Below are 27,610 nucleotides of genomic sequence, written 5' to 3'. Positions count from 1 at the left end.
GGGGAATCTCAAGCGCGGGCGGCCCGGGGCAATGCCTTGGTCCCGCGGTGTCGGGAAGCAATGTGCTGCCAGGAGAACCGCAGGAGTCTGCGGCCACCGCCAAGGGAGGGCGCCGGCAGTCCAAGGAGGGAGTTGAGGAGGGCGGCCCCTGTATTGGGACTTGTGGGTGTCGAGGCTGCATCTGCGCCAGCATCGGAGCTTGGAGTGCGCGGAGGAGCCAGGCGGACAGCAGACCGACCCAGCCAGCCCTGCCCAGCCCTGAACCTTTGTGGGGGTGCTCGAGGGACCCTTTGAAGAGGGGCGTGGAACTCTGCCAGCCTGGGAGAGCTTTGGGGGACAGCAGCCTCCGCTCTCTGCGAGGTAGGACGTGGGCTTGTCACTAGACTGCTTCCCCTGCACTCAGGTAGGGTAGTCGGAAGGATGGGGCACCTTTCGGGAGGGCTACCGCAGCCTATAGGGGGCCCCAGAGAGCGATCCCACCGCGAGGCGCAGGCCAGGTGGCCGCGCTCTGGCTTGGCTGCTCGGAGGAGGAGGCTTCCCCGGCCAGGGGCGGTGGCAGGGGCGGCCCCGGGATCACATGGGCGGAGGCAGGTCCCGGAGCCCCGGGCGGGCTCTCCCCGGAGTCGGGCAGACAGCAGCAGCGGCGGCGGGAGCTGCGGGATCAGCAGTGTCTCCTCTCCCTCCTTTCTTCCCTTCCCTCCCGGGCCTGGCCGCCCACCCCAACAGGTGAGCGGGAGCCAGGTGAGCGCGCCCACCTGCGCACCCTCCTCACAGCCGGCGACCTCCCGGCCCAGCCTCGGGCTGCCGAGGCTTCCCTCCGCCTCCGGCTCCGGCTCCCCTACAGCGCTCTGAGCCCTCGTCTCCTTCTGCGCTCCGCTCGCGTCCTGGACCCTTTTCTCCACCCACAGCCCTTCTCCCTGCTGTCTCGCCTCAGTGTTGGCGGCCCGACCCGGGTGCTACCCGCCCGGCCCCCTGCTTGTGGGTACTTTGGCCTCGGAGCATACGAGGCTCCAGAACTGGGAATGCCGGACCGACGGGCTGGGCACCTCCCCGTGGCGCCCGCAGCGCGGAGTCCACTGGCCGGCTCAAAGGTCTGGGAGTCTCGGCGTCTGCGAGAGCCAGCGCTGACCTGGGGGCCTGGGCAAAAGTGGAAACCAGCTGGTCCTGGTCTGGCGTAGGACAGACAGATGATCTCGCTCCAGCGCCCCCTCCCCAGGATCGTAAATGTAGGAAGCGGCCCTGGTGTCCTTGGTAGATTTAGGCACCACTTGCTGTCTCTGGGACTCCCCAGGGGCAGCCCCGGGGCGGGGAGGGGGGAGGGTGCTGGGCAGGGTGGTGGCCCAGCCTGGCACTGCAGCTTCCTGCCTGGTTTGGCTTCTGGCTCCAGACTTGAGGCTCAGGAAATCCTACTAGGGCCTGGTCTGCAAGGACACTCCCTTGCCCAGTGGAGGGGGTCGTGGATGGAAGGCCTGTGGCCCCAGCTGTCAGGCAGCATCAGCTGGCTCCCAGGCTAGATGGGGGTGAGACATCAGCTTGTACTGCAGGTCATCACCAGGGGGTGGGTGTGCCCAGCTTGGCAAATGACTCCTGTCCCTTTGCTGGGGCTGTTCAGAGGGCAGCAGGCACCTGGTGGAGCCTTGCCCACCTGATCCACATTGCCAGGGCCTGGCAGCAGCCAGGAGACCCCTCTGAAGACCCTCTACTCAGCCAGCCCCCCAACCAGCTGTCTCCTTACAGTCTGTGGCTTTACCACCCCTTCCTTGCTGTCACTCCTGTTCCCAGAGCCCTGCACTCACCAGGCTGCCCGCCTGCCCTCCCCCAGAGTGGGGAGGAAGTACCTTGTTTTGGGGACAGGAAGCAAGCACTAGTGGGACTTAACAGCCTTGATGGCGAAGGAGGGGGAGAGGGAGGAAGTGCTGACAGCTCCTACTACTTGCCAGCCCCTGCCCACCCATCTCCAGCAAGCCCCTGTCTGGCACCCTGGACAGCCCACCTCCTGGGAGCTGCTCTGCTGAGGACCACAGGAAGGGGGAACTCAGACTCATGGCTTTCCAGGGTGGGGGGAAGTGAAACCGGGGCGGGGGGGGCGATAAGGGAGGGATTTTGTCACTTCCGCTACTCACCCCACCCACCCCTGGCCCTGACTAGCTGCTCTGTGGACCTGTCATCCCTTCTTCTTCTCCTTTCCCTCTGTCCTGCCCCCTTCCAGCATTTCTTGGGGTGGGGGACAGTCTCCACCTCTTGGTCCTCTCTTCCTCAGGTATGGCGCTGACAGTGGATGTGGTGGGCCCGGCGCCCTGGGGCTTCCGCATCACAGGGGGCAGGGATTTCCACACACCCATCGTGGTGACCAAGGTAAGGGTTAGTTCTAGGAGGCAAAGAGGTGACGCCAAAAGTTAGGGTCTGCCCTGTCCACTCTGGTCCTCATGGACATCTTTCTTTTTTGTTCTGGAGCCAGAGGCCTACTTCTGGGAGTGTTCATGGGGAGGGAGAGTGGGGAGCGCCAGGCCCTGTTGCCATGGGGACATGATGGCCACTTCTGGAACAGGCTTTATGTGCGGGGCCTTTTTCCTCCTGGGTCACTAACCACACGTTGACAGCCATTTTGGGTGGTTACTAGAACAAGAGCCCCTGAGTTCTCAGCAGTTTCCTCTTGACCCAGGCCTGGGCCTCGACTGGGGAGTGTTGTCCAGGAGGGCCTGGCATACAGGCAGCCACCTGCAAGGTGCGATCTGCACAGGGAGGGCTCTCTATCCAAGGTATTTCCAATCACAGTTCCTGAAATCCTGCCATTACACATTCTTTGGGAGGCCCCCATTAGGATGGCAGTGCTCCAGGGGTGGAGTGGGGCTGCCACTCCTGCTTTCGGAGAGGATTAGCTGATGGCTGGCTGAGAGGAGGGCTGGAGAAGTTGTCCTGGGACAGGGGGTGACTGGGGAAGGGAGAGGGACGTTAAAAGGGGATGCTGGCCAGCTTAGTCCAAACACGCTTCTGTGTTTTGGGGCAGGAGGAAGGAAACCCTCTTTCCTCCATCCCTCACTGGACCCCAGGGTCTGAGCATAGTTACGGCAAACTCACCAGCTCCTCAACCCCTAAAGGTAACAGAGCGGGGCAAGGCCGAAGCTGCTGACCTGCGACCTGGCGACATTATTGTGGCCATTAATGGGGAGAGCGCGGGTGGCATGCTTCACGCTGAGGCCCAGAGCAAGATCCGCCAGAGCCCCTCACCCCTGCGGCTACAGCTGGACAGGTAGGACCTCCACCTTCTGCTAGGCCTCCCAGCAGTCTCTCTCTTCTTCACCAGCTCACTGCCAACGCAGCCTCCCTGACTCACAGCCCACAGCCTTGAGATGATAAGCTCCAAACTGGCCTTCTCTGGCCCTTTCTGCACATCTGCACAGGGGAGAGGGACACAGGCTGGGCTGAGGGGGTCCCTGTGCCCAGCTGGGTGAAGGTGGGTGCCAGGCTGGGCATACAGCCACAGGCAGGGCAGGGCAGGCTGGCACCAGCTACCTGGAAGCCCAGGTTTGACTGGTTCCCAAGAGTGTGAAGGGTACAGGGCATGGGCATCAAATGGATTGAAGAGGGGAAACTTCTGGGTAAGGTGTGCCCTGTGCTAGGTCTCCAGCACCCCTGCCTCCAAGAGGGGATGGCCTTTGTTTAGATCCCAGGTGGGGGTCAGGAGTTCTAGGGACATCATTCCCCAAAGAGCCCCTCCATCCTTCCCCATCTCCACTCTGGGCCCTGCTGATGAACACAGATTCCTGGGCTTGTGGGGTTTTCAGCCTGGAGGCAAGAGTTGCAGGGGAGGAGAGGTGGGGAGAACAGGTGACTCTCTGGGGTGTGACTCCCAACAGTCAAGGGTCAGGAATGCTAGGAGATCCCTCAGCTAGGAGAGTCCTCTGGGAGGGACTTGAACCTGAGTCAGATACCTCTGCCACCCCCACACCCTACCAGACTCTCTCCGGCTCTGTCTCCATGTCCTCTCCTTGCCCACTGGCCTGGCACTCTGACAGTGTGACAGCAGCTGATGGTCAGGACACTGTTGCAGCCCCGGCCCCTGTAGTGACTCCTTCATGCCCTTCTGGACCATGAGTGTTTGCAGGAGTGGGACCCAGAGGAGGAGGGTGGGAAGCACCTCATGGCATCTGGGAATGGGACCAAAATCGACAGTCTGGGGCGGGGGAGGGGCAGGAATTGCTGACACCAGGCCTTCCTCTCATGTCCCTCTCAGAAGGAATTAGGGGTCAGGGAGGTGGGCCTAGCCGAGTACTCCCTGCCTCCAGCTCCACACCTGGACAGTCAAAGGTCCACGTCACTTCTTTCTCTTCCCAAGACCCCTGTCCCAGCCCCCAGAAGACCTCTCAGGCCTTCAGAAGCCCTGTGGCAGGAAGCAGCGCTCTGGGCAGGAGCCAGAGCTGGAGCTCCCCTCAAACTGACCCGACAGCCTTCCCTGGGGAGGCCTGGGCTCCTGCTGACTTCTCTAGAAACAGCCAGCCATCCAGGAATAGCGTAGTGGTGATGGAACTCAGCGGGCTCCCTTTCACCCTCTACCAGCCCCTGGCCTTCCAATGGCCTCCTGTTCATGGCTCCAGCCTGCCTCAGCTGGGAAGGGCCTTGGAAGGGGGTCCCTGGGGAACTGGGGTAGGGCGCTTCTGTCCCTGTGGGCTGTGATTGGGGTGGGGAGAGGGGAGCTAGGCCTGCCCGTGGCCCTAGCTCTCCAGACCTCGTCCTTTAGCTGCCTGCCTAGGAGGGAAGTGGGGAAAAACCTGTACAAGGGACAGTGAGTGACCCTCTCAAAAGGACTCTAGTCACGAGTGACTGAGCTGTGGGAGACAAGCCTCTGGTTGGGGGAGACTGAGCAACTGGCCCAGCCACTGACTAGCTTTAGGACTCTGGGCAACTCCCTGTCCCTCTCTGGGCCTCAGTTTCCCCATGGGTAAAATACAAGGGGTTATATGAAATCAACAGTCTCTCCAAAACTGACCTACAAACTGTTAGCTAGTGACAAAGTCTAGCTGAAATGGAAAACAAAAAGAAACAAAGGACAGGGGATAATATAAGGAATTTTTAATAAAATTAAATTTATTGAATTTAAATGACTTTTTTCTGAACTTATGTCCTTCCTACATTTTTATTTTCTGGTGCTAAACTGTCCCTTATTCTAAGAAGAAATTCTAGTGGTAGTAGATGATAGTTGTTTGTTTTGAATTTGACAAAGTTAAAAGTTAACAACCGAATGTCCTAATTATTTGAACATTTTACTAGTCTTGAGGTCCCACCCAGCCTGGGGACAGTGTGTCTATGATACTCCCCTCTCTCGGTTACCTCCTTAGGTCCCGAGCTGCCTCTCCCGGGGAGACCAACGGTGAGAGCTCCTTGGAATTGCTGGCCACTCGCTTCCAGGTAAGATGTCTTGCCATCCGGGAGCCCCAGGACCCTGAAGTGAGGGGTGAGGTGTGAGAGGCGGGGCCCATTTTGGGCAGATCAGCCCAGCTCTCCTGGCCCTTCTCTCCACAGGGCTCTGTGAGGACACATAATGACAGCCAATCCTCCCTGAGGTCCTCCTACTCCAGCCCAGCCTCCCTCAGCCCCAGGCCTGGCAGCCCCTTCTCCACCCCATCCCCCACCAGCACGCATGCCCTTGCTGGAGAGGCAGTGATCAGCCGCAGGTGAGCTCAGGGGGTGGGCACCTGGCCACCTGGGCCACTAGCTCTGGGCTGGGCCGCTCAAAGTCTCGGTAGCTGTGTTAAGGGCGTCCTGAGGGCACCCTCTTCTTCCCTGGACAGGCTGGGCGGTGCCCCAGCACACACGGTGTCCATTTCCCCCTTTTCAGTTTCCAGAGCCTGGCACACAGCCAGGGACCCGCTGCTGACCGATTATCCTATGGGGGTCGCCCTGGAAGCCAACAGGTGAGCAGACCCAAGGGAAGGAAAGAGTCAGAGAAACTAAGTACCTCCCATTCCCAGCTGGTAGCGCCCTCTGGGGCTGCAGTCAGGTAGCTGATCTCACCTGGGCACCTGGGGAGCCAGTGCCTCCATCTCCTAGCGACAGTGCGCACCTCTCCTGAGCCAGGGAGACCACTGCTTCTGGTGGTGGGTCCTGCCCTGCCAGTCCCAGGTGGCCTTCCACCTCCTGCACTCCCTGGCCGCAGCCTCCCTGCTCCCACCTCCCTCCCCTTTCCTGCTGGAGCCCTCCCTTCTCTGTATGTTTCTCTTGGGCTGGGGCTGAAATAGTTCTGCTGCTGTTGTTGGGATGATTCCCTTTTGGCTCTGGCTGCATCTCTTGAACACATTCCTCCCCATTCCAAGCGCCATGCCCGCCCCCATCTCCCAACGCCCCATCCCTCTGCTTCCTCCTTACTCAGCCCCAGAACCACCAGCTGGGCTGTGGTTCTGCCTCAAGTGGCACTTAGCTTATTCTCTGTTTGCTGCCCTCACCCTTCTCCCGGAAACCCTCAGGTCCCACTGTCCACTAGTGGTAGCCTTACTCCACTGGAGGTGTTTCTTCTCACCAAGATCAGGAGTGGGAGGTGAGGGAGTGAGGCACCCCCGACAGTCCTGGGCCACAGCTGCTGGGGGCAGAGGGGGTGTCCAACCGCCCATCCGGGTGCAGGGGATAAGGCCCAGCTGCTGGAATGCTACCTCAGGGTTGATTCTGCATTCCAGAGAGAGAGCCTTTGGGGGCGGATGGGAGATAGTGCTGGAAACAGAGGTGGGGGCGCTGGAGAAGGAAGGAACAGGATTCTCCGGGGGCTGCACAGGAGGAGCTCCCTGGTGACCTTCTGTGTGCCCACCTGGCAGTCTTCCAGGTGCTGTGGGGCAGAGACGTTTTAGATGCGATCCCTCTTCTTAAATAAATTACAATGTAGTTGTGGAGATAAGACAAACATGCAAAACAACTAAGCCCTGAACAGTGTGGTATTAATTATAAAGGCAGGAGGCGTTCTGGGAGGGGAGAGATGAGTGTGGGCTGGGTGGTCTGGGAAAGCTTTGTCGGAAATTTTTCTGGACCTTGAAGGTAGGACAGGGTAAGGTTTAGATAAGAGAATAGTGACAGGAAGACGGACACTCTGGGAGATGGGGACACAGTGGTATAAGTAAGACCTGGAGTGTTTGGGGCTGGGGTAGGGTTGTGGGAAAGGTTCTCAAAGCGAGCTTTGACAGAGGTCAGCAAGAATAGCTGAGGAGAGGCAATTCACCCTGGTCTGCTTCAGTCAAGGCTCCTGGGGGCAGTCTTAGTGGGACCACGTACTCAAGGGAATGCCTCCCCGGGCACATTTATTGTGATGTCCCCCAAGACTAGCCAAGGGGAGATGCAGCATGGTGTGGGGAAGTGGTTCTCAAACCAGCAGCATCACCTGGGAAGTTGTTAGGAATGCAAAAATCTCTGGCCTCACCACAGCCCCGTGGAAGCAGAAACTCTGGGGTCGGGGCCAGCAGAGGGATCTGTTTTAACACGCCCTCTAGGTGAAGCTGATACACGCGAAGGTTTGAGAACCACCACTGTAGTGTGAGGAGCAGCACGGGGCTGGGTCCTGGAGAGACCTGGGTCAGTCCCATCTGTGTCACCTTGGACCTGCCGCTTTTCCTCTCTGGGCCTTGGAGTTGGACTAGGTACTCTGAGTTCTCTTCCTTGACCCTGAGAACCCTGGTTATTTCCTCATTCCTTCAACAAATATTTAGTGAGCATCTGTTTTGTGCCAGGCAGGCTTCTAGGCTCTGGGGGTGACTGAGTGGAAAAACAGACACGCTGCTAACCCTCAGAGTTTACATTCCGGGTGAGGAATGGGGCTGTGGTCAAGTGGGCGTGGAGTCACAGGGCCTACACCCCCCTCTTGGAGCTTGCCGTGCACTTCGGCATCTTAAAGGCCTCAGAAGTCCCATGAGAAAGAAACCTACTTAATTTTGTCAATATCCCAAACTTGTTTGACCACAGAACTCCTCCTGACACCCCCACTCCATCCCCATATACTCGCTTATTAACATCCCCACAAGGATGACAAACTTGTGTTTCCCAGAACGTCTTTCCAGAGGCATTGGCTACAGATAATTCTTGAAGGGCAGGTGAAGAGGGAGCAGCAATTCTGAATTTGGAGAGGACTGACTGGTTCCTTCTGTGAGGGTAGCTGTCCCTACCTGACTGGGAGGGAAGGAGGAGAAAGGAGGATCCTTTCCAAGTAAGGGAGGTGGGCTTCTTCTCCAGCAGGGCACAGTGGTCCGGCTGAAGGTGAGGTGGGGCACACATGAGGATGGGGTGTGGGCTGGAGGGGGCACAGGTGATGGTGGATGAGGTGTGGCCCCACCTCTTGGTGGTCATGGCCTTCCTGAAGGCTCCAGGCCTGGATGAGGCCGCAGGGGGCCAAGGCACAGGGCACCCCAGCCCTGTGGTATCTTCTGGGGACTAGAAGCTGCCGTTCCAGGTAGGCCCACTCCTTGGTGAGCAGATGAAAAGTTCAAAAAAATAGAAAAAAGCACTCTACCTCTGGATGGGCACAAGGACTTGGCTTGTTGAAAGGAACCTTTCAACAAGTGTTAAAGGGCACATGCTGACCTCCTAGGACAGTGAGATGTGACATAATTCTTGAGTGTGTGGTGCTGGCTGTGCTTCCTAAGGAAACTATACCACCATCTGTCAGCTGACATCACAGCCCCAGCCAGGCATCCAGGAGCCAGGGCTTAGAGTCGTAGCCCTGCCTCCTACTCGCCTCTGGCCCTCAGCCTCCTTATCTGACAACTTTATCACAGGGCCCCAAGAGCAAAGGATGTGAACTGATGGCAGAAGTGCTGGTGGAGTGAGGGTCTAGAGCTGTCTTCTCTTTTAGCTGAAGAATCACGCAGTTTGTTCATTCTAACCCATAATTCATCCATGACTTTGCATTTTAAAAATAATGCTTAAATTTACTGGGCATTGAGGGAATTTGGCTTCCCAAGCAATGGTGCCCTCAAGCTTGCACACCTGGCCTGCTTGGTTTTGGTGTGTGGGACCAGATGTCTCCTAGGCTGTCCCTTCCATTGGCTGGTGCAGGCTCCTCAAGCTTAGTCATGTTTGGGATGGCAGCTGAGAAGGGAGGGGAGTAGGGGTACCAGAGAGAAACTGGCCTCAAGGAGCAGCGATGAGGTTGAAGGCACCTTTTTTTTTTTTTTTTTAACCCAGACTTTATTTTTTCTGAGCAGTTTTGGGTGTACAGAAAAGTTGTGCAGAAAGTACAGAGTTCTCACATGCCCTTTGGTGCCCCTGCACAGTTTCCCTGTTATTAATATCTTGCATTTGTATGGAATGTGTGTTACAATTCACAAATTAACATTGATACATTATAATTAACGGAAGTCCATAGTCAATCTTAGTGGTTCACTCTTTATGTTATAAAGTTCTGGGGATTTTGAAAAAGGCACAATGCCACATGTCCACCATCACAGCATCATATGGAATAGTTCCGCTGCCCTTAAATTGTCCTGTGTTATCCACCTATTCATACCTCCACCCAAGTCCCTGACAACCGCTGATCTTTTTACTGTCTCTATAGTTTTGCGAAGGTAAAATTTTCATGCAGAGAGCAAAAGTAACAGCCCAGATGGACAGGGCACACCTAGGGAGATGGCAGTACTGCATGGGGTGTGGGCCCCAAGATGGGCTTGGCTCCCCAAGGCTCTGTGGACATGGCAGACCTCCCAGGGCAGCCAAGAGAGGCTGCTTAGCTCAGACCCAGGTCATCTTAGGAGAGGGGCCAGCATGTGTATACACAGGGCCTCTGTCCAGCCCAACCCTGACTCCAAGGGGAGTCTTGGCCCCTACACTTTATCCTTTATGTTTCTATTTCCTCACTACAAAAGGGTCAGCTTGTTTCCTCTCTGCTTGTTCTGTCAAATTGGAGACAGGCCCCAGTGTACATCTTTGAAAACATAGCATAGCATTAAAAAAAAAAAAAATTGCTGTCGAGTAGATCTCCAGGCCCTTCTTCTGAGGTGCCTCTGGGGGGGCTCAAACCTCCTACCTTTCGATTAGTGGTCAAGCACATAAACTATTCACACCACCCAGGGACTCCATAACATAGCATAACCTAGAGTAATATGCATGGTATCCATGCTTATCCCACGACCTGGTGGTCTTCATTCTAGCCCTTGCCCAATCTTCTCACTGAACCCACATACATCTATAAAAAATATATATATATATATATATATATACATATATAGCTGGGACAAATCCCTCTTTCTGAGCTGACCTCCTTCCCCTGGCTTCTTGCTGAGGGCAGGTTCAGGGCTCTGGCCATTCGCGGGCTCTCGCTGGTCAGCAAGGGTCTGGAGCCCTCTGGTGTTGGACCTGGGGAACCGCCGGGCTTAGTGGCACAGATGGGTGTGTTGGCCAAAGGCTCCAGCCACTGACTCCTCCCCTGGCTGCTTCTCCTCCCCACAGGCCGGCCTCAGCCGCGCTGGCAACTCAGCAGTGCTGGTGCTGCCGCATTCCCTGGGCCCCCGGTCCTCCAGCCCCAGGCTCAGGTACCAGCAGGCCTTAGAGGGTCGGGTGGGGTCTCAGAGGGTCTCGGAGGGGCAGGAGGGACACTGGTTTCCCGGGAAGGAATGGAGACCGCCCCCACTAAGTCCCACTGGGCACACTCTTTTTGCCCTTTTGTGCTGGTCCTAACACTCCAGGAATGGGACCCTCATTCCCTGCTGCCTCCCATGCCCACAGTGTGGATTCAGAAGGGAGACGCCACCTCCTGGAAGAGGACTCGGAAGTCTTCAAGATGCTGCAGGAAAATCGTGAGGGGCGGGTGGCCCCCCGGCAGTCCAGCTCTTTTCGGCTATTGCAGGAAGCCCTGGAGGCTGAAGAGAGAGGTGAGGAGACCCAGGGGCTCAGGTAGGGGAAAGTGTCCACCAGGACACCACCAAGGGGTGACATTTTATTGAACTGGGCACCAAGGAGGGACAGACATGGAGAAGATGCAGTCCTTGCCTTTAGGAGCCTATAGACCAGTAGGGGTTACCCAGAAGGCAGCAGCAGTAGAGACAGGACAGTTAGAGGGGATGATGAAGGAGGCTGGGGAGAACCATGGGGCTGCGTCTCCAGGGAGGGCTTCTGGGAGGAAGAGGGTTAGTGAATTGACCCTTGAAGAAAGATCAAGATTTCAACAAGTGGCCTTAAGACGGTGGAAGGAAAAAAAAACCAGTGCCGTCGAGTCAATTCCGACTCATAGCAACCCTATAGGACAGAGTAGAACTGCCCATAGAGTTTCCAAGGAGCGCCTGGCGGATTCGAACTGCTGACCCTTTGGTTAGCAGCCATAGCACTTAACCACTATGCCATCAGGTGGCAGGGAGGACCCTGGAATGTGGAGGCTGCCAGCAAGAGGGCTTTGGGTGTGGGCGAGAGTAAACAGCGTGGCCTGGCAGTGTGAGGGCAGGAATGGAGGCTCTGTCCCTCTGGGATGGTCTTGGGTGCTAGGCTGAGAAGCCCTGTCTATAACTGGGAGAGTCAGACAAATAACCATGCCAGGCAGTGCATGAGATGCCAAAATGTGCAACACAGGGGCTACAGGCTCTGGCCAGCCCTTTAGGTATTCACGTGACCAGCATTTGGTGTGTTCCTCCTATGGTCAGATATGTGTGGGGCATGGGCAGAGAAGGGGCTTCACAGGCATTTAGAATGATTGCTCTGACAGCTGTATGTGTGTGGGGGGGGTCAGTGCCCTAGTGCAGGGGAGAGATGAGGAGCATCTGGCCTGGGCAGTGGCGTCTAGGCAGGGCTGGAGAGGATGGGACAGGGGCAGGAGAAGTGTCAGAGAGGCAGAATGATAGGGGCTGGTGGCTGATTCCAGCTGTGGTGTTTAGTTGAGATCCTGGGGGTACTCACAGAGGACCGTGAGGAGAGAGCTCAGGGAGGAGGTGGTGGGTACAGGGGAGGATACACAGATGGGCACTAGAAGACCTCGTGACCTCACCATAGGGGCTGGGTATCCTCAGGTTAGAAATAGAGACAATGTTTGCCCAATAAAACCTGGGCTTCATCTTAGCTTTGTTCCACGGCTCGTGTGCAATAATGCATATGAAAGCCCTTTGAAAACTGTACAAAGGTACTGTGGTGCTGTTATTGCCTATTATTATTATCTATGAATACCATCATTATGGGATCACAAGTGAGGAAAAGCCCGCTCTGCCTGCTGTGTCAGCCGTGGAGTGCTGACCACCTTCAGGTTTGCCTTAGCTTTTTGTGCCCTTGACCAGCCTCCACCAAGGCTTTTCGCACCATCATCTTCCTTCCATTACTAACTTCTCAAGCCCAATGCTGCTTTTAGAGGACCCTCTATAAGTGGGCCTTTTACAAGGCTCCTGGGGCCTGTTTCGGAAGTGGGTGGGGGATAAAATACAGCCTGGGAGATGCTGCCGGTTGATGAGTTCTTGTGTGTCTGTGCCCACCCCTCCCAGGTGGCACGCCTGCCTTCCTGCCCAGCTCGCTGAGCCCCCAGGCCTCCCTGTCCACTGGCAGGGCACCGGCCACTCCCCCGAAGCTCCACACGTGTGAGAAGTGCAGTACCAGCATTGCGTAAGTATCAGGGGGCCAGGGAAGGGGGGACCGGGACACACTCTGGAAGACGGGCACTGGGCACACGACGCCTCAGGAAGGGCACCCAGTGAGTGACTTCCCTACCAATGGCACCAGGACCCTAGAGGGGAATATGTGCCCCAGTGGTTTTTGTGGTGGTTTATTTTCACCCTTCCGCCTAGAGGCACCTCAGAAGAAAGGCCTGGTAATCTACTTCTGAAAAAAACCACCATTGAAAACCCTGTGGAGCACAGTTCTACTCTGACACACATGGGGTCACCATGAGTCGGAATGACTCAACAGCAACTGGATTTTTTTTTTTTAAGGCCTGCACTGGCTTCTTCCTGCAGCATCTCCTCCCTTCGTGCTCCAAGAGCTGCCCCTTCTTCTCCTCCCTCCCTCCCTGTCCCTTTCTCCTTCCTCAGCAGAGTAAGAAGTGCCCCTGCTTTGGATTTCTCCTCAATGATCTGAAGGCTTCTGGAGACCTGCCTTTATAGATGAGGCAGTTCTTCCTGGAAAATTTTAGTCTTCTCCACTCCCTCCCCCCACCTTTGGAAAGGGCTGAATTTTCCAGAAGTGGGTTCATTTTTCTCAGTGGGTGGTATTATAATCCAACCACATTCTCTGGAAAATTGCTGAAAGTCCCCCCCTCCGGTGAATTTCTTCAGTGCCCAGTGTGAGGGTCAGATGACTCATTGCGGGCAAATCCCTTCAGTTCTCTGGGCTTCTGTTTTCTCACCTGCAGGATGCGATGCGATGTAACCCTCCTGCCACACAGGTGTAACGAGCCTGTGTTGAAAAATAACATGTTTTATACATAGTACTGGCTCTCAACGGAGCTGGCATCTACATGACTGCAGGGCTTGTGAAAACATGGATTGCTGGGTCTCACCCCAGAATTTCTAATTCAGGAGGTCAGTGGGGCCCAAGAATTGGCATTTCTAACTTGTTCCCAGGTGATGCTTATGCTGCTGGTCCCAGGACCACACTTTGACCCTCTGCTGTATAAAAATAAAGAAGACTCTGGACTGGCTTTGTGTGGGAGAGGAATGACTTCATTTCTTTTGATTAGATGCCCTGGTGGCGGTGTGTGTGATGGTGGTGAAGGGTAGTTGAAGGGGGAGACTCGGACAGTTAGGTCTCTGGGGAGGTTTTGGTTCTTCCACAGGCCCTGACTTCAGGTTGGGGTCCTGGCCTTAGGCAGATGCATTGCCCCTGGGGTTGTGTGGGTTCTCTGTCCCTGAGGCTAATGGCTCTCCCTCTCCCCCAGGAACCAGGCTGTGCGTATCCAGGAGGGCCGGTACCGCCACCCCAGCTGCTACACCTGCGCAGACTGCGGGCTGAACTTGAAGATGCGCGGGCACTTTTGGGTGGGGGATGAGCTGTACTGCGAGAAGCATGCCCGCCAGCGCTACTCTGCAACCTCCTCCCTCAGCTCCCAGGCCTGAGGGCCTGCCTTTGACTGAGAGGCCTGGGGCATCTCCGGACCAGGGGCCATGTCAATAGCAAGTTGGCATGGAAGAGGTGTTGGTGGGTAGTGGCTCTTACGTGAACTAAGTTTGGGGGCCTGAGGCCCCTTCATCCTCACTGGGTGAGGCCAAAGGCTGGGACGTATCTCTGGCTGTGGGTACTGAGGGCAGCCTCACCTCCTCAGGTCTCTCCTAGACACTCGCAAGCTTTTGCCCTGCAGGACAGGCACTGCCATGGTCTGGGGTGGGCACTGCATTTGGTTTCTGGGTGTACCAGGTGGTAAGCAGGGTGGGACAAGGAGCCAAGTATCTAGAAGGAGGTGGTGGGCCAGAGGCTAAAGGTCTTCACTTTGTAAAGTTTTCAAAATACAAGCTCTATAAATATATATACATAACAAAATAAAGTAGATGCCATCCCCTTTCTTCCCTTCCGCAACCTCTGGGTATGAGCTTCTTCCTACTGCTGGGTAAAAAAAAAAAAAAGAGAGTCTTTATTTACAAGTTTTTTTTCCCTCTCATTTTCCCCTCCCTCAAAATCCCCACCCTACCTAGTACCCCAGTCCCTGACCTCCCATTGGAGACACTTCTTCCTCTTAGGTTGAGGGTTGTGCTCTCCTCATAACCCTTTGATAAAGACGCCCGCTTTCCTGGGGTGATCCCTAGGACTTTAGAGGGAAGAAGTTTCTCTCTGGGAGCCTGGAGGCGGTGGGGTAAAGGGATGCTAGGGGACAGAATGCAGAGACCCCACCTTGGTGAGGCAGTCTCCTGCCCAGCCAGCCCTGGGCTAGTTTTGCTTTCTATGTGCCCCTCACTTGACTTGATGTGGACACTGCCAACCCTACTGACTTAGATGTGCCAGGCAGGCAGGCAGGGAGGCTGCAGCCGTGTCCAGGAGGGCGATGTCCAGAGTGCCTTCTGCACATGCCTGAAGCTGTCTCGCCTGTTTAGGAGAGAGAATCACCAGAGATAACTTTGGGTAAAGGCTGCAGATTAGCCTCACCCAGGAGGGTAGGGCTGGGGTCTGAGACAACCTCAGCAGAGCCCCCACCATCAGACACCACCACCAGGGAGGGGACTTGACTCCAAGCCAGGGTTGGGCTGACCTCCCACCCCTTTCCTGGAAGACACTCTTGCTTCATTGGTGGTTGCTTTGAAACACACCTAGCATGAGTCCAGCGCTACCTGTCCTACCCTGGGGGTGCTTTGACATCAGAGGGGAGGGGGCAGTGGTTGCCTGCCAGCCCAGGATTTTTGGTCTGATTCACTTACCCCACCAGTCCTGATCCCAGAAGACATTTCAGAAAGGTCCTCTAGATCCTGGTACAGCTGGTGCTCTAGATCCACCCCTCCCCTGTAGCCCTGGGGCTGGGCAGTAGCCACAGCTTTCTTTTCACAGAGAAGATCAAAACAGGGCTTCAGAGGGATCCTGTGGCTGGTCTCTGAGGGCAGTGTGTGCTATCTCGCCCTTTTAGGAAGGAATCTTGGCGGAGACCTTGCTTGTGTTCCCTCCTCAGACACCTGTTGATATAATTTACACCTTGCAATTGTCTCACCTTTTGCCTGGATGACTGCCTGAAAACCGGCCTTTATTTTTATAGAAAAGATCAAGGCTGTCTCTTCTGTGGCTCAGGAGTCTGTCTGGCCAGGATGGTCTGCCCAGAAATGAAATGCCCTCCCTGGCGCCACCTAGTGTCAGATGTAGCCTGCGACAGGGAAGAATGCTCACAAAATGTGAATTTGTGCTTGCACAAATACTTGGGTTCTAGCTAGTGGTATGGAAACCCTGATGGTGTAGCAGGTACCGCTGCTAACCAAAAGGTTGGCAGTTAGAATTTACCAGGCGCTTCTTGGAAATTCTATGGGGGCAATTCTGCTCTGTCCTATAGGGTTGCTGTGAGTCGGAACCGATTCGACAGCAGTGGGCTAGCAAGTGGTAATACCGACAGATATAGCACTTTACCTGCTTCCCTGGAGATCACAGCCAAGCTGACATGAATGAAATAGTATGTGGCAGTGAGTGCTAAGGGCTAGGATGGAACACCGGAGCACCCTGTAGATTCAGTTTGGGAGCCACTGGCTGTAAGTTCAGTTTGGCCAGGCAGAGAAAGCCGGTCAGTGGTCAGTCAGGAGTGAGGGAAAAGACGTTATTCTGAGTGATGGGGTAATGCTCAGCTTAGGACAGTGGCTGAACGGGATCATGAGATAAAACTGGAAAGGGAGATGGGGCCAAGTTACAGAGCAATCTTGAATGGCTTGCACTTCAGCTTGAGGCACTCGGGACCCTTTGAACATTTTAAAGCAGGGCAGTGGCAGGTTGAAAAGATGGGTTGGACTAGTCATATGTCAGATGACTGCATGTAACAAACCACATGAATGATGGCACTGTGATAACAGGAAGTGGAGGAGAGCAAATGGGGGTGGGGACACTTGTTCAGTGAGTGTGCCAGTGAGCTTTTGAATGCCTTTCGAAGCCTGAATGGGTTCTGAATGGATTCGGAATCTGGGGGGCCACATCTCCTCTCAGGGCCAGTCCACCCCCTCTCTGACCCTAGACATGCGCAAGGAAGGAAGACTGTCCATCTCAGCAGGCACTTAACTGGCCTGAGCTTGGGAGTGAACTTCTTTGTAGGATGGAGTTATTAGCCAAACCAGTTTGTCAACAGAGAAGGTTTGGGGCAGTCTTTGCCCTGAACCGCAGCCCAAGCCAGCGGTGAACACCCACCCCCTCTGACCCCAGACATATGTGTATGGGGCAAGAGACTGACCATTTGTGCTATGGCAATGTGTCTGATCCAGTGTTCACTTCTTTCTGCAGCTGGAGGAATAACTCAGAGATGATGATAGATTAGAGTTAGATGTGACCAGAGAAAGCATCAAATCCAAGCTCCTTCAGTTGGTTAAGCACTGGGCTACTAGCTGAAAGGTTGATGGTTCAAACCCACCCAGAGGTACTTTGGAAAAAAGGCCTGGCAATCTGCTTCTGAAAAATCAGCCATTAAAAACACTAAAGTGTTCTTTAATGCCTCACATGAGGTCGCCATGAGTTGGAATTGACTTGACAACAACTGGTTTGGTTTGTTTTCAGTTAGGGATGGGAAAGAGACTTTCCCAAAGTTACACAGCTAGATAATAACAGTGACTAACATTTTAGAGCACTTTTGAAGTGCCGGGGCATTTTAAGTGTTTTAAATCTTTTAATTCTTACAACTCTGGGGTAGGTATTGTTATCATTCTTGCTTCATAGGTAAAGAAACCGAGGGACAGGGAGGTTAAGCAACCTGCCCGAGGACACCGAAGCTAGTGAGGAGCTGGGAATGGAACCAAGGAGGCTGCCTCCCCAGTTTCTGGCTTGCCAAATGGGGTTCGTGCCCCTCTGTCCCCAGAGGCAACCTTCTAGGCACAGCTCTGGAGGTCACATGGCCCCTCCCAGCCCTCTCCTGCCTGGCAGGAGCCACCTACAGGTTCTTTGGCTTTGCCCTTCCTCCCACAGGGCTTGCTCTGTGCAGAGCTTGCAGGAAATGCACTTCCTGAAGCTGGGACTTCCCCACTGAGGCTGTAAAGCCGCTGCGCATCTCCGGCCTCAGTCTGAGGCATGACTCGGCCAGGCCACTGTGTCTCAGGAACCCGTGGAGGCTGAGTGGCTGTTCATCCCGCCCCATCGGCAGTGAGGGTGTGGCTGTGCTGCCCCTCCCATTCCTTCAAGCATCACTCAAAGAGAAATGATTCCTGTCTCTGGGTGGCAAGAATGGTTAGGTGCTCAGCTACTAACCGACAAGTTGGTGGTTTGAATCCACCCACAAGTGCCTCAGAAGAAAGGTCTGGCAATCTACTTCCAAAAAACCAGACACTGAAAATCCTATGGACCCGTGACATGCACGGGATCACCATCAGTTGGAATCGACACAACGGCAACTGGTTTTTAATAGGCCGGCGAAGGAGAGACTGAGGAGATTATGCAGGGGCCACAGAGGCTTCTGGGTGGTAAAGGGCTGCCTGGTTCAGGGCCGCAGAAGGCAAATGGGAAGAGGCACCAAGGCCCCCATGTTGGATCCTCACATAGACTTGTAGCCGCTCTGAGAGCTCTGGGCTCAGCTCTGCTCATCTGCACAGGGCATGGGGGCCGCGGCCTAGAGGGTGTGTGTGTTGGTGTGTGTGTGTGAGTGCGGGGGGGTTCTTTTGAGCCACACACAAAGGCTTGTGCTGAGACACTGCATTCCTGCTGGTTGGGCTTCCTGTTTCCAGATGCATTCCTGCCCCAGAGTCACCACGGAGACTGCTTGGAATCTGGCCCCACATTCTCCAAATTCTGGGCGGATCTGGCAAAGGCCCCCTCTCTTTACCTCCCACCCTCTGACTTTGGAGGGGAGGAAGCCACCTGACCAGCCTCCTGCCCTTCTACCTAGCGAGGGCTGGGGTGAGGTCTGGCACGGTTTTGGGGATTGGTGCCACATATCCTGTTGGATTGGCGTAGAGTAGCTCCTGCCAGGCCCAGCATTCTGTTTCCCTCTCTGTATCTAGAATAGAGGGACCAGAGGGGTGCCGTCCGGGAGGACAGGGAGGGGAGGGGGACAGCCCACCAACCCAGGGTTAACAGGGAAGGGCCTGGGCCTAAAGCTCAAGGTCTTAAGAGATGGTCCATAATTCAGGCTTGGCTGTGGGCCTCAGTCTCCTCATCTTATAAAGTTAGAATCTGATAATTTGAGGCTCCTTGATGAAGGCATCCCTGGGTGGAACAAACAGTTAAGGCACTCGGCTGCTGAAAAGGCGCCTGGGAAGAAAGATTTGGCGATCTACTTCCAACCCTACGGAGCACAGTTCTACTCTGGCACACATGGGGTCGCCATGAATGGCAATCACAGCAGTGCCGCTGGTTGGTTAGGAAAGAGCAAGGAGCAGGAATGGGTGGGCCGGCTGGCTTATCCCTCCCTGTTAACAGCTACTTCCACCCAGAGGCTCCAGGCTCAGGTGCAATTTAGCACGTCCACCAGCTCCCTTACCTGCCCCCAGGGGATTTGGGACCTGCTGGGGTATTTTTCGGCCCTTCTCCCACCCTCAGGAGGAAGAGGCTTAGAGGCCACTAGCCCCTGTCTAGTCTCTAGGCTGTCCCACCTTCAGCAGCTGTGTGGGCTCCCAGCCCCCCTTAGGAAGGGGATAGAGTTCCACGGACCAGAAGAGGGTGGGGTAGGGCCAGGGGAGCGCTAACAGGTTGGCCCCGCCTCCAGAATGCTCCCGGGTCCGGCGGCTCAAGTCTTTCTCAGATCCTGAGGACCCCGCCGTTAGGGTACTGGAGTGAGTAGGAGGTATGAGACGGGCCAGGGGTTCAGATCTAGCCCTGGACACTCGTTCCGCGCCAGACTACAACCTCGCGCTCTGCAGTTGTTGTAAAAAATTTTCCCTCCCCTGTTTCACCTGACCCAGTTACCCGAGAAACAGACTGGGTGGGGTCGACAGGAATCATTTCCCCTTTTTTTCGCACGTGGTGTCTGAGAGGTTGAGTGACTTGCCCCAAGCCACACAGCTGCAGGCGCTGGGAGGCCGCGTCCTGGGCAGCGCTCTTCCCACTGCCAGCACGTGGGCCTCGGTTTCCTTCCGGGCTCCGGTCCAGTGCTCCCCCTCCCCCGCCCGGGGCTCCATTTCGGCGGCAGGAAGACGGAGCCCGCGTGTGAACTGGGGGGCGGGGTGACTTCGCGCCCGGAGCCCAACAGCGTCCCCAGGCGGGGACCCGCTCTGTGGTCGGACGCCGGAGCGCCGGGTTGCCCGAGTTGGGGAGACAGCAGATCCGGGCTCTTACTTTGGCCACAGCCAGGAAGAGGGTGACAGGGGTGTTCCCCAGCCCGCGCCTCCGAGGTCCTCGCTCCTCGTTGCCTCCCCTTCCCAGCCCTCTGCGCCCGCGCCCCTGGGCCCTCCAAATCCCCGCGCCCCGCTGCGCGCCCCCCGCCCCGCCCGCACACCAGCCCCTCTCCTCTCCGCCCCTGCCCCGCCCTGCCCCCTCCCCCGTCTGGGAGTGTCCGGGGGCCGCGCCCATCAGGGTCCGGACTAGTGAGCTAAACAGACCGACCGACCCGCGGGGTACGCGGGCCGCAATCGCTCTGTCCGGCTGCAGCCCGGGCGCGGCGTCGGGGCCGGCATGCTGGGCCGGCGGCGAGTCTTCGCGGTGGAGCCGCGCGGCGGCCGCGGTGAGTCGCCTCCGCCCCCAGCGCCGGCCGGGGCCGGATCTCCGAGCCCCGGACCTCTGCGGACCTGCCCATTCCCGCTGTCCCTGGGGGTCCTCCTTCCCTGGAGCCAATTCCCGAGCCCTTCCTGGGGCGCGCCTTGGAAGGCCCTCTCTGCCCTCACAGCCCCACGCGGCTCACCCGTCGGAGGCGCCTTACCTCTCAGTTTGAGGGCCCGACTGATTAATTTGCGGACGCGGTGGGCATTGGAAACCCTCTGGTTTTTGGCGTTTAACCAGCCACCACCTCCATCCCACTTCCTCTGGGTCCACTTCCTTCTAATCTCCCGTCTCGATCCTTTCCTGCCCCGGTTGAAGGTTTTCCGAATCTGCCTGCTGCCTCCCCCAGCTAGCAGCTCTGAAAGCCCCATCCTTGGCAGACCCCTTTCCAAGGAGAGCCCTCCCTGCAGGGGTGGGTTTCCTGGCTGACTTCCTTGCCTAGAAGGGCCCAGGTTTGAATCCCGGCCCTGGCGCTTAGCTGGCCTTGTGACCTAGGCAAGCTTTCTAACCCCTCCGAGCCTTGGTTTGTAATGTACAACTGGGGCTCTGCAGAAGGACCTGACACAGAGGTGACAATAAATGGGCACTAATTACCTCCTTTTCTAGTTCCCATTTTTCCGTGTAATTTTTTTCTTTTAAATTCTCCACAAAATCTTCACTATTTCTCACTTAAAAGAAAAGCCCAAAATAGTTAATAGCTACTGTGATTTTTATCACACTCCCCCATAAGCTCTAGGAGAAACTTGATCTTGATGCCCCCCGGGGCATCAAGAGAGAAGGTTTAGGCCCTAGGCTTCACTTTGAACCCGTTTTCTTCTCCCTGAGCCTGTGCACAGTCATACTTAGCCCCCTCACCCTTGGTGAGCAGCTGAAGAATCTGCAGTCTCCCCCTCCCGACCCCCATTATGATTTGAAGGTCTTAGGCTGACCCTAATTGGGGACCACAAGGGCTCCTGAGAAGAAAGGGCCCACACACTTCAAAGGAAGGTGGGTCATTCAAGGAGCTGTTGGCCATGATCTAAAAGAGCTTTGCCTACCAAACAGCCCATATTATGGGTTCCTTATTCTTTGCAGCGATTGTTGTGCAGGGAACCCCATGTCACTGGCAGATCCAGAGAGATACCTTAGCTGAGTTGTGGCTGCCTGGGCTCCTCCCTTCGCTGTTCACCTGGGACGCTCCCTGGGGGAATGCTGCCAGGAATGCTGGGGGTGGCTGTCCGGCCTGACACTGACTCTCCTTGCAGATGGGGCTACGGAGGATCTGGCACGTGGGTGTGTAGTGCCTGGAGTCACAAGCACCTACAGACGGATCCAGGACGCTGCTGATTGGTGCTCATCAGACTCCTGGAATGGAGATGGCCAGCTGAGAGGTGCTGGGAGGCAGGTGCCTCTTCTGAAACTGGCCTCCCGGGACTCAGGAGTGGAGATGGCGATTGGGGACAGCTCCTTGGCCACCTTGCCAGGCATTTCTCAGGACTCTCTGGACTTTGAGCCTTCTGGGCGCTCTGAGCCCCCACCCCAGCTAGGCAGGCTCCTGGCTAGCCGCAAGCTGGAGCAGGTGCTGGAGCGGTCCCACCGACTCCCGACTTCACCTGCCAGCTTGTCACGACAGCACCGCCCCCTCCAGCTGCCAAGCAAGCCTGAGTGTGAAATGTTCCCTTTTGCAGCAGGGGAACAAGAGGCCACTGAGGCAGAAACTGGCCTAGAGGCAGGCCTGGAAGAAGCAAAGGTGGTGAGTGCTACTCAGAGTGGGCAAGACTGGGATGTAGACAGTCCTTTTACACTGGGACTAGTGGGGCCTTCTGCTCCCCTTGTTCTCCCTGGAGCTCTCTCGGGGCGGGGCATTCTTTGCCCCTAATTGGTAGGTTGTGTCACAGCTTCTTGCCTCACCCCACTCCTAGCTGTGCAGAGCTACTACCACAGAAGAGTGGGCAAGTTCGGGCCCTGCTTTGCTGGGCAGTTGGGAAGCCAGTGGGGCGTGTGTGTCCCCCCTCTCCCTGCTTGCTTTGCCCCCATCTTCTGGGTGAGCAGGCTGGCCGCCTCATGTGGGCATCTGGTGCGTTCAGATGTGTTCCCTACCTCACCGCGTCCCACAGGGGGGCTTGGAGCCTGAAGTCTGGACCAGTCTCCCAGGGCAGGGTCTTCGTTACCTAGAACACTTGTGCCTAGTGCTGGAGCAGATGGCGAGGCTCCAACAGCTCTATCTACAGCTGCAGACCCAGAGGCCCCTCAGGGTGAGTGAGCCACCGGGTGGTCAGGCCAGTGAGTGGATAGGCCCATGGGGGAGGCAGTGGAGGGGTGCCTCCCTGGCCTCAGGGCTCCCTCCCGACAGCCTCAACCCTCTAGTTAGGCCCTGATTACCCCTGTCCATTTCACGCACAGGACCCTGAAGAGGAGGAGGAGTCTGCCCTGGCCCCTTCACCTTCACCCTCACATGCCCCAGGCAATGAGATGCGGGTACCATGTGACCTGCTTAGACTGACAAAGGAGACAGGTGAGGCGCAATTGTGTCTCCCTTCCCCTGTGCCCTGCCTGTCCGGGGGCCCCACCAGCAGACAGACCCTCTTGTTAGGGTGGCTTCCTGGTCTTGGCCCTGGGTAACCTGACTCTCTTTCTGAAGGGGCAAAAGCAGCTTCATTCCCAAAAGTGGGGGTGCCCAGTGGCAACTCTTCCAACCTGCCAGAGGCCCCAGCAGAGCCAACTCACACCGGTCCATCCTCCCAGGGACACAAGGTAGGTAATGCATATTGTGGGGGGGGGGCGGGGGCAGGTGGGAGGATGGGAAGGTGATAGGGATGTGTGGACACCCTGAAGTCCAGACACTTTGGGAAGATGACACAGCATTCCTGTCTGGAGCAGGTGGCTTGTCCTGGCTGTGGTGAGGGCTGTCCCTGGGAGCTTGGTCGAGAGTATGTGTGGGGGAGGGGCTTTGTGGTGATCCCTTACCGTCTGCTCAGCTGGATCTCTCCCACTGGGACAAGGTCAAGGTCGTGCTCAACCGGATCCCCTGGAGAAGCTTTCAACACCCTAAGCGCTCTGCCCCTCCCAATGGCCCAGCCCCCAGGTGAGTCCTGTGGTCCAGCCCAGCTTAGGGCAGGGGGCAGGGATTGATGACCAGGATGCTGGGATTATACTGCTGGGAGTTGTCTTTGTCCCCTTGAACTCTGAGAGACATAGATCTTCTTGGAGGGGATGCTGGGAGAGAACCAAAAGTAGTTAAAACACTGTTTACAGATGAGGAGGCTGCAACTGGGATCAGGGAGGGAAGTCACTTTCCTAAGGCCAAAAAGTAAGTCGGTGGCAGAGCCAGGACCAGAATATGGGAGAGCTCCTCAGCCCAGCCCAGCAAGCAGTCACCCCTCAATGCTAAAACTTAGGTCAGCTCCCTGGGTTTGCTGGGGGGTGGGGGGTGCTAAGGGAGCAGGGAGGGGAGGAGCAGGTAGTGGCACAAAGGATTGGCAGAGGGGGAAGTCCATCATGCTTGGGGAGTTATATGCCAGTATGCTGCAGGGGGAGAAGCATTATGTCAGTTAATATCCCCAGGTTCCCCATAGCAGATAAGGAATGTTCTATCAATTCTGGGCCGTTGCTACCTTTGTTTCCTCCTCCTAGCTTCATGTCTTCCTTTTCTTTTTCACAGGATTGAGTCAAGGGACCTCTCTGAAAGGCCTCAGTGTTGCCCCCACCGGAAGACCTTTATGCCATTCTTAGTGGTTAAGAAACAACGAGCTAAAAACCTTTCTGCCTGCTGAGACCTCCTGGTGCCAGGGACATGACCTTGGGTAGAGGGGTGTGCAGTGACATCTCCTTCCTCACCCTTTGCCCTGTTGCTGCTTCTTGTCACTGCCAGGAAAAGCTGCTGATGCTTGCCCTTCTCTCTGAGGTGAGGGCCGGGTCTTTCTCCTCTGAGCAGCCTGGCATTGGGGCCCCGTTCCCGGAGAGGCCTCCCAGCGTGGCAGCTCCAAGGCTCCTCTCTGTTTGCCAGAAATCCCTGGGCTTAAACAATGTGAACTAACTTATTTATCAAGCGTCCGCAGAGCACATTTGGCACGATGATCTGTCCAGGCCCAGCGTGTTGCAGATAGGTATTTATGCATAATTGTCTATCTAGAGCTGTGAGGCTTTCAGTGTTGTAAAGTGGCTGGAGCCCGCCGTCTCTCCTGGAATCATGCACGCTGAAGAGTTGGTCTTCTCGGTGAGGCCATCTGTGGAAGGATGGCACTGACCTTCGTTCATCAGTGGGCAGTGACTGATCCGGATTCCTGCTTTCTTCAGATATGTATGGGCAGCCCCCAGACGAAGATGGTGCTGCTGTGGCTGCCTCTGCATTGAGTCTTGCTCCTGGAGCAGAGCCCCTGAAGGCTGCGCCAGGGATGGGCAGGGTCAGTGACAACAGGGAGAACAGGAGAACACGTTCAAGGGCAATTCTCAGCTGCTGTGCTCCGTACTTGCTTTTGCATACATGTCAAAGCTGAAACCAGAAGCCCATACTAGTTTTCAGACCTTGAGAAAGTCCCATAACTTTATGAGCCACAGCTTCCCACTCAATCTCCCAAATGGGATAATGATGCTTGCCCTACCTACCTCACAGGCTTCTGATGATGCTAAAAAGAGATTAAAATGTCTTGAAGTGCTTTATGAATTGTTACATGAATAGGAAAGGGGAGGAGGGTATTGGTGTTGGAGGGAGGGTAGGCTGGAGGAGGGCTGATGGGGAGGTGAGAGGATAAGGTAGAACTGGGGTTTGCTAATGGAGACTAAAGTGGCCAATGATTACTGGCAAGGCTTTGAGCAAGTCGTTTCATTAAGGTCTTTTAGGTTTTATATCTGAGAACTAAGGCACTAATTCCTGACCTGATGGGGTGAAATGTGTTCCTTTATGTGGCTTTCTGCCTTGATTCTTTGGAAAAACAGCTTGAGAGGTTTTTCTCTTAAACCCTGAGGAGTTAGCTGTGTCCCGGTTTTCTACCCCAGAGAGTTTGTTACTTTTGTCCAGGTTGATTAACATTTCCTGGGTAAGATATAAACAACTTGATGGTTTGATACTCTTTGTCTGGCCCTGGGCTGTAGCCTGCCCTGTGATTGATCAGTGTGCCATGCAAATGAAGTGGCTATAAAAAACCCAGAAACCAAGGGAGTTGCCATCCAGTCCATGTCCTCTCAGAGTAATCCTGCAGAACAGGTTAGGACCACCTCATAGGTTTTCCAAGGCTGTAAATCTTCAGGGAAGCAGACTGCCACCACATCTTTCTTTCACGGAGCTGCTGGCGGTTTTGAATCACGCAACTTTTGGTTCGCAGTTGAGTGCTTTAACCACTGCACCACCAGGGCTCCTTGAAATTGATAAGTTTTTGTTTATATATGCAGCCAGCCCCACAGAGGTTTCAGGAAGAAGGAGAAAGGAGAAGCAGAGAGAGGAGGTGAGGACCTTAAAAGAGCTGTAACACAGGTCAAGGCCTGTAATATTGAAGACAGAGGCCTGGTCAGAGCCATTGGTGACAGGCCCATAAGGGGCCCTGTGGCAGATTTGGTGACGATGGCAGAATCCTGTTGCTAGGAATGCAGCTAGACTGGCTATGAGCTGCGTCAGTAGCTGTGAACTGCGTCATTTAGCAGTAAAGAGGCTGAAGGCAGAAAGGCCTGTCTTGGGGGGGTGAAAGGAGGCCTGTATGGCTGAAAGAGGGTATGCCGGGCCAAGAGGTCTTTCCTGAGGGGGGTGTGAGGAGGCCTGTTCTGAGGGGTCTTAGAAGGGGATGTGCACAGCTGAGAAAATCTGCTTGCTTACATGGCTGAGAGGAGCAGAGAGAGCTGTCCTGCACCAAAGAAGGGAAGGATGTGCTCTCCACTTCCAGGGGACCTCCCAGGCTTTGCCTACATGCTTCCCGACCTGATCCTGAGTTGTACCCTGTTAGTTCCTTAATAAACCACTTAACTGTAAGTATGGTCTGTGAGTTCTGTGTGGCCATTGCAATGAATTATTGAACCCAGCAGAAAAGTAGAGAGTACCACGGGGTGGATGGCTGGTGTCAGAATTGGTAAAAACGTTGGAGAGTGGAGGTATGTTTGACCTCCAGCTCACAAGAATCAGCCTTGGGCTGATAGTGATTCTCTCTTTTCGCCCTGAAGTTAGAGGATTTCAGGCACTACTAGAACTTCAGGCACTTCAAAGGGTTGTTTCAAGGAGAAAAGGAAATGTCTACAGGAGCTCTGTAAACGTCTGTCCAAATACCATTGTTGTTAGCCGCTGTCAAGTCAGTCCCTGACTCATGGCAATCCCATGCATAACAGAAAAAAAACTGCTGCCCCACTCTGTGCCATCCCCTTGATGAGCTGGGGATCAGACCATCGTGATCTATAGAATTTTCACTGGCTGATTTTTAGAAGTAGACAACCAGGCCTTTCTTCCGAGTCCATCTTAGTCTGGAAGCTCTGCTGTAACTGCTCAGTATCATAGCGTCATAGCAACATACAGACGGGTGATGGCCAGGCATGAGGTGTATCAGCCTGGGATTGAACCCAGGTCTCCCGCATGGAAGGTGAGACTTCTATTGAACTATCACTGCCTTACCTAAGTATTACAGTGGTTTATCTTACTATGGCCTAGTCAGGCCTGTTATGGATTGTGTCCCCCAAAATTAGGCGTTGGAAATCTTAACTTCTGCCAGTGGTTATAATCCTGTTTGGGCATGGGTTGTCTTTATTATGTTAACGAGGTTGAATTAATGTAGGGTGTATTTTGGGTCAATCTCTTTTGAGATATAAAAGATTAAACAAGCTAGCAAGCAGCAATGGGAGAAGAGAGATGCCAAGCCACATGAAAATCTCCTAGGAGCAAGAAGCTCACCCCACGAGGTTCTAACCCCACAGCCACAGAGAGCGCCTTCTCTTAGAACCAGCAGCCTGAATTCAGACTCTGGCCTCCTAAACTGTGAGAAAATAAACTTGTTAAAGCCATCCACTTGTATTTCTGTTATGGCAGCTCTAGATAACTAGAGAAAGTTGAAAAGCTTAATCTCTTGCAGGCACTCAGAAGATGAGACGTGTGGGGGTGTGGCCCCTGGAAGGGCAGGTTTAGGGATGGGTCATTTGTTTTTGAGTCACAGACACAGGAATATCTCGTGTCTGCCGCTGATCAAGCATCCTTCTTCAGTCAGGAGGGACTGGTTCTCTTGCTGCTGCACTCTTGTGGTCTTCCACAACGAGGTGGGGATGGTGGTGGTATATGCTCCCTTACGTTTGAGGTTCAGCTGCCTTTGCACCAGGAACCAAGTCTCTGAAGCCTCTTTTCTAATGGGACTCTTGAGCGTGGACACCACCGAGGCGCGGCTTCCTAACGTGCATCCGATCGGGGAAGGCGCACTTCCGTCTGCAGTTGGAGAAGGATGTC

The 27,610-nt window shown here is 55.3% G+C and overlaps 2 protein-coding genes across 11 annotated transcripts; both read left to right on the top strand.

Annotated features, from left to right (window-relative positions):
• The first annotated feature begins 619 nt into the window (after positions 1-619).
• On the top strand, positions 620-14,536 carry PDLIM2 (PDZ and LIM domain 2). Of its 6 annotated transcripts, XR_010318639.1 has the most exons (11): positions 1,272-2,056; positions 2,261-2,355; positions 3,099-3,250; positions 5,337-5,406; positions 5,521-5,672; positions 5,837-5,912; positions 10,417-10,499; positions 10,693-10,838; positions 12,426-12,543; positions 13,289-13,457; positions 13,814-13,926. XR_010318639.1 is itself a non-coding variant. In XM_023551019.2 (10 exons), exons 2-10 carry the CDS (start codon positions 2,263-2,265, stop codon positions 13,989-13,991), a joined length of 1,068 nt encoding a protein of 355 aa, XP_023406787.1. In that variant the 5' UTR covers positions 620-726; positions 2,261-2,262; the 3' UTR covers positions 13,992-14,536. The 6 variants fall into 6 exon arrangements, 5 of the variants coding, with proteins under 5 accessions (XP_023406787.1, XP_023406786.1, XP_023406789.1 ...); XM_023551019.2 differs by lacking the exons at positions 1,272-2,056; positions 13,289-13,457 and adding an exon at positions 620-726 and having other exon boundaries at positions 13,814-14,536; XM_023551018.2 differs by lacking the exons at positions 1,272-2,056; positions 13,289-13,457 and adding an exon at positions 634-741 and having other exon boundaries at positions 13,814-14,536.
• Positions 14,537-14,664: 128 nt separating this feature from the next.
• Positions 14,665-27,549, top strand: C19H8orf58 (chromosome 19 C8orf58 homolog). 5 transcript variants are annotated; one of them, XM_064272705.1, is made up of 7 exons: positions 19,686-19,859; positions 21,468-21,955; positions 22,320-22,457; positions 22,606-22,717; positions 22,844-22,956; positions 23,181-23,287; positions 23,864-27,549. In XM_064272705.1, exons 2-7 carry the CDS (start codon positions 21,650-21,652, stop codon positions 23,973-23,975), a joined length of 888 nt encoding a protein of 295 aa, XP_064128775.1. In that variant the 5' UTR covers positions 19,686-19,859; positions 21,468-21,649; the 3' UTR covers positions 23,976-27,549. The 5 variants fall into 5 exon arrangements, with proteins under 5 accessions (XP_010590690.1, XP_010590689.1, XP_064128775.1 ...); XM_010592386.3 differs by lacking the exon at positions 19,686-19,859 and adding an exon at positions 19,997-20,188 and having other exon boundaries at positions 23,205-23,287; XM_003412380.4 differs by lacking the exon at positions 19,686-19,859 and adding an exon at positions 19,997-20,188.
• The last annotated feature ends 61 nt before the right edge of the window (positions 27,550-27,610 follow it).

The sequence above is a fragment of the Loxodonta africana genome, chromosome 19 (assembly GCF_030014295.1).
Source record: "Loxodonta africana isolate mLoxAfr1 chromosome 19, mLoxAfr1.hap2, whole genome shotgun sequence".
Taxonomy (NCBI): domain Eukaryota; kingdom Metazoa; phylum Chordata; class Mammalia; order Proboscidea; family Elephantidae; genus Loxodonta; species Loxodonta africana.
Note: the sequence above shows the minus strand (reverse complement) of the source record. Positions and strands in the feature narration are given on the sequence as shown.